At 46.6% G+C, this 6,175-nt stretch overlaps 1 protein-coding gene across 1 annotated transcript; it reads left to right on the forward strand.

The window, feature by feature from the left end:
• Positions 1-3,546: 3,546 nt before the first annotated feature.
• Positions 3,547-4,857, forward strand: LOC136646117 (uncharacterized protein F54H12.2-like). The gene has a single exon (XM_066622684.1). The coding sequence runs from the start codon at positions 3,547-3,549 to the stop codon at positions 4,855-4,857; it is 1,311 nt and encodes a 436-aa protein (XP_066478781.1).
• Positions 4,858-6,175: the final 1,318 nt, after the last annotated feature.

The following is a 6,175-nucleotide window of genomic DNA, read 5'->3' on the forward strand; positions in this document are numbered from 1 at the left end:
CAGCGGAAACCACGCCCCGGAAGGGGTGGAGGGTGGGCATGTGACCCCTCTAGGAATTCCTCACGAGACCCCTGACCACGTGGTGGAGGTTTCAGAACGGCAGGACCAGGGGGGAGGGTGGCGCCCGAAGGGCGCCATTTTCTGCGCCGCCCCCCGGAAATGGGGTGCCATGTGACCCCTGTAGGAACGCCCCTCGGGACCCCAGACCAATAGGAGGGGGTTTTAGGGACCACGGGACCGCTGCGTGGTGTGGAGGGTGGTCCCGAGGATATGCCAGGGCATGTCTGGACGAGGGGGGAAATTTAAACCGCCGGGGAGAGGGGAGAAACCCTCTTTCTTTTGCAACCAGTAGAGACTTACCACAACAAACAAGCAAAAATAAATAAAAATAAAATAAAAATGGAGAGACCCGTGGAACTTGACTTGCCAGAGTGCTTTGGACTGGGGAGACCCATGGAACTTGACTTACCAGATGGCCAGTGTTTTGGGACAACAATCAATTTTTATAACCAGGAGCCAGAGGACATGGAGCAAAGTACAACAGCACCAGAATGGCTGACACATCGGAATCATGCTTTAGAGCCAGAAGATGAGACAATTGTTGACCCCATCAGTGTGGAAAATGATTTATCCCAAGAATTAGAGATGGGTGCAGGACCCTTTTGGCCAAAACCAATGGTAAATATACACGCTTTACAATAAGTGCTTGTGACATAGAAGGGTGATGGGAAGTGTGCTTATAACAGGGGTGTGTGTGTGGGGGGGTCTGTGGATGTTTGTGCTTATGGATCAACTATACATTTTTTTATAACCAGAGGTTGGAGGAAATGGAGTGCAGGATGACAGCGCCAGAATGGGTGACATACTGGAGTCGTGCTTTAGAACAGGGAGAAGAAGAAGCAAGCATCCCCCCACTTGTTGGGGTACACACGGCGGCTGGAAGCCGGGAATTAGAGGGGGATGCAAGACCCGGTCACCCCATTTCACCGGTAAATATATGGAGGCTGAAGTTTGGGGCAATGTATTGGGGCCTGCTATTCCATCATGTATATTGTGTGTTGAGAGCATTTTTTCTTTGTCTAGACAGATGAGCTGGTTAGAAGTTTCCAAAATCTGTCTATTGGGGAGCCTCTAGGACAACCGTGCAAAGGCCTTTGCCCCTGAATGACCTGTTGTGGCAAAAGGAGAAGGATCACCTGTAAATAAAAACATTTTACAACAGACACTTGTGTCCATATGTGTGCTAGTCAACAACATGGCAGATCAAATTTTAAAGAGCATATATTATTCACCAGGGTCAGTCGGGAGCTACGGAGGGGTGAACCCCCTCTACCAGGAGGCTAAAAAGCAAAGTAAATCACTGACCAGAAAACAAGTTAGCACATGGCTTTCAGAACAGGATGCTTATACACTGCACAAACAGGCACGAGTCCATTTTAAAAGAAACAAGACTATTGTCTCGGGAGTGGATGCACAATGGCAGGCAGATTTAGTGGACATGCAGCAGTTCTCTAAGTACAACAGCGGCCACAAGTATATCTTAACGGTGGTGGACATACTGTCTAAATATGCATGGGCTAGGAGCCTAGAAGACAAAACAGGAAGGCAGGTGTCTGGGGCTTTTCAACATATCTTCAAACAGGGAGGAATACCTCGCAAGTTACAGACTGATTCTGGCAAAGAGTTCCTGAATAAGCCTGTAAGGGAGTTACTAAAAAAGCACAACATTCACCACTTTGTTACCAACAATGAAGTCAAAGCCGCAGTTGTGGAGCGTTTTAACAGGACTCTGAAAACAAGAATGTGGAGATTTTTTACAGCTAAGAACACATTCAGGTATATTGAAGTGCTGCCACAGCTTATAAGGAGCTATAACCATTCTTTCCACAGAACAATCAAGACACGACCCGTGGATGTTAACAAATCCAACACACTATCTGTCTGGAGAACAGTTTATGGAGACAGGTTACACAGAAGAAAAGCTGTTCCCTTGTTCAGAAAAGGAGATCACGTACGGGTCTCCAAGCTCAAGGGGGTTTTTGAAAAAGGTTATGAACAAAGTTTTACCACAGAGGTTTTCATAGTTGACCAAGTCCACCACAAAGCAAAAAGACCTGTATTCAGGTTAAAAGATTATGCGGGGGACCCAATTGTTGGGACATTCTACCCTGAAGAATTACAAAAGGTGAAGAACAAGGACCAGGTTTACAGGATTGAAAAAGTTTTAGCAACGAAGGGGCGGGGTAACAAAAAGCAACACTTGGTGAAATGGTTAGGCTGGCCTGACAAATTCAACAGTTGGGTTGCGGGTACAGATCTGCATGAACCTGCATAGGTGAGAAAATGGGGGGAAATGGATTTTATATCACCCTACCTAGCAACGCATGCGCTAAGGTATTTCCTCAGAACACCAGCGCCTCTTTCACCACACAGCTTGCACGACCCCTGGAACTGACGGGGGACTGGGAAGTTGGATTAGCAGAAATACATTACCCACACAGCTGGAATACAATCACTGAGGATGCAACATTTGAAATTTCTAATGGGGTGAAGAAGTGGGTGTTTTTTCTACAAAGGGGCTATTATGCATCCATACCAGAGCTGCTGGATCACATGAACAATGTCATGCAGGCCCACGAGGACCCCCCGGAAATGGTTCTGCACTATGACACCGTGGCCAGGAAGATCAGGCTTAAACCCCCCTTTACTTACACATTTCTAGCAAACGGGGAGCTGGCCTATATATTAGGGCTGTTCCCTGGAAACCCTGTCAAGAAACTACCTTTCACCGCAGATATAACAGCAGGGTTTTCCACTTTGTACATTTACTCAGATATTGTAACACATCAGATCGTGGGAGACTATTATGTGCCCCTGCTACGCTGTGTGCCCATACGCGGGGAGAGCAGCGAAAACGTAACCATAACGTATGACAAACCTCACTACCTTTCTGTGAACAGAGATCACGCAGACACCATCTCTGTGGAGATAAAGACAGATCAGAACAAAAACGTGTCATTTCGCTTTGGCAAAGTGATTGTGAAGCTTCACTTTCGCCCCCGGAAAACCTGCTTGTTCTAAAAGATGGTTCTTTTAAAAAGTTATGGGGATCCTGCCCTTTATAGCAACTATTACAGGGCACAGGCGGGACATGGCCTCCCTGGCTACCAAGGCGCCCCTGTTATGTATGGGGCAGGGGTTGGAGGGGTATTCCGAAGTCTTTTTCGAAAAGCTGTTCCCCTTTTGAGAAGGGGGTTCGAGATTATCAGGCCCCACGTAAAAACAGCGGCCCGGAATATTGCCAGAGACGTGGTGGGAAATGTTTCTCAGGCCATTTTGAATAAAGTGAATACACAAGAGGGGGCCGGCCTTGTGTATATGAAAAGAAGAAAAGGGCTTAAAAGGAAAGCAGCGCAGGCGCAGCTAACAGGACCGCCGCGTCCCTTTAAAAGGAAGGCTAAAAGGCGCCAGGTGACACAGAAGAGGGTGGCAAAGAGACAGCGGGGAAGAAAGAAGGGGCGCTCCAGAGACATATTTTAACCCAACATGGCTTTTATTCATGGGGCTTCAGAAGAATGCACTAAATCTGAACTGGACCTGTTCCAAATAGCCCCTACACAGACCAGTGTAGAAGGAAGCATTTTTATCGAGGTGCCCCCTCTGGCAGCTGTGACAGAGTCTGCACCGCTTGAGTTTTTCATAGCTGGAAATGGTGAAGACTACCTAGACTTGAATAATACGCTATTATACCTGTGCTGCAAAATAGTGAAAGAAGATGGAACCAACATTGCCAGGGCTGCAGAGGTGGGGCTGGTGAATTACCCGATCGCAGCCATCTTCAGCCAGCTGGATGTGACACTAGGAGACAGGCTCATAAGTCAAAGTAATAATTGCTACCCTTTTAGAGCTTTTATTGAGTCCATCTTGAATTTTGGGGGTGAGACGCTTTCAACCCAATTCTCTGCAGGGCTGTTTTACAAAGACACCCCAGGGGAACATGAATCAACAGGCCTGGATGGGGATAACCAAGGCTTTATTAGAAGAGCCGCCCTGACTGCTGAAAGCAGAAAAATAGACCTCCTGGGGCACCTCCATGCAGACTTGTTTTTTCAAGAAAAACTACTGTTAAATGGGGTGGACGTGAAAATCAAGCTCACGCGGAGTAAAGACGCATTCTGCCTTATGAGCGATGATCCCGGCATGCACTACAAGCTGCAAATCCTGACTGCATCACTGTTTGTAAAGAAAGTCAGAGTAGCCCCAGGTGTACGTCTGGGTCACGCCGAAGCATTGCTTACGGCCACAGCCAAATACCCTGTGGATAGAGTTTCTATGAAAATTTTCAGCATTGCTGCTGGAAGCAGAATATCCAATCAAGAAAACCTATTCCTGGGGCAACTACCTAAGCTTGTTGTGGTAGGCCTTGTGGATAATGATTCATTCAGCGGCGCATATGATAAAAACCCCTTTAATTTCAAGCATTATGACATAAACTTTTTTGCAATTTACCAGTCTGGACATCAAATCCCGGCAAAACCATTTCAACCTCGCTTTGATGAAGGAAACTGCGTGAGGGAATACATGAGCCTGGTTCATGCATCTGGTAAACACATGAAAGACAAAGCCTTGTTAATTAACAGAGAAGATTATGCAAGAGGCTATACCCTGTTTGCCTTTGATCTCTCACCCGATCAAGAATGTGGCAGTCACTATTCCTTGATTAATACAGGGAATCTGCGGGCAGAAATACGGTTTGCCAGGCCCCTCCCACAAACTGTGAATATGATTGTATATGGTGTTTTTGACAATATTATTGAAATTAACCACAGGAGGAGTGTTTTGTTTGATTATATGTAAAGATGGACACTCTGCAGTTAACATGCCTGATGGATACAAACTCCTATACCAGGAAGATGTTCAAAGGTGTATTTCCTTCTGACCAGCTGCCTAAAAAGAAACTTCTGCAGAGACCACTGGGGCTAGTGGTCAACACACATCCACACAACCTGCCTGGAGAACACTGGCTCGCGATATACCTGACAGAAGACAACCACGGTGAATTTTTTGACTCCTATGGACACCCCCCAGACCATCCCCGCCTCCCCAGAGCCATCATGACATTTTTAAGAAAAAACGCCTCTGTAATGACATTTCAAACAAGGCAACTACAGGCCCCAGACACTGTGACCTGTGGGTACCACTGTGTGTTTTTTCTGGACCAGCGCTGTAGGGGCCGGAGTTTTAAACAGATTCAAGAACTGTATTCTGATGATTTACCAAGGAATGACCAGATGGTGGTGCAATTTGTAAAAAAGGAGAGGAACATGCACCGATCTGCCCCCTGTGTTTTTCAACATGCCCAGACATGTGTCTCCTGTAATGATTTTCATGGCCGTGTTTCTCAATAAAGTGCCCCCCCCCCCCGGCTTAAAAATGAAATTTATGTGTCTGGTTTATTTGTTTGTTTGTTAATAACAAGGCAAAGGCAGTGGGGGTGGAGTTAAAAGCTTATTTTATTCATAAGCTGAGCCAATTAAGGGTGTTAGATTGTCTTTGCTTTCTAGAAGATCTCCTGGATGGGGTGGGCACCTGTGGCAACTCTGTAACAGGGCCTGGATTTTTCATGTGTTCCAAAATGTCCTTGATGGTGGGATTCCCAACAACTGTGGATGGAACATTAAGTTCAGCCATGGCCTGGAGAAATAAATCCCATCCTTTAGGGATGCGCCGGGCAGGCAGAGCATGAAGCTGGGTGATCCCCTTCACCAAGTCCAGCATATTGGAACCAGGAACAGGTTCCCCTCTGTAAACAAAAACACCTTTTTCATCCCAGGATGAAATACTTTGATTCTGCTTCATTTTGTTTAACAGCAGCCGCGCTTTGTTCTTAAATCGGGCAGGCAGGCTGTCCAAGACCTCATGAAAGATACCTGCGTGAGTTGCAGGGGATTCTGCAGCAACAGCACCGGGCTCAGGGGCTGATGGTAAAAACAAACTGAGTTTTTCCTTTTCAGCGTCAGCCTGTTTGACATGGACCAGGTATTTTTGAAGCAGTGCAGTATATTGTTTAGCTTTCTCGTCCTGGGACAAATCCCGCCTCTGAAGAACACCTTGCATTTCACCATCTAAGGAATACATGGCTGCAGCCCTGATGTTTTCCTCTCGTGGAGTAGGT

Source organism: Tiliqua scincoides, chromosome 1 (genome assembly GCF_035046505.1).
Source record: "Tiliqua scincoides isolate rTilSci1 chromosome 1, rTilSci1.hap2, whole genome shotgun sequence".
In the NCBI taxonomy this organism is placed as follows: Eukaryota; Metazoa; Chordata; class Lepidosauria; order Squamata; family Scincidae; genus Tiliqua; species Tiliqua scincoides.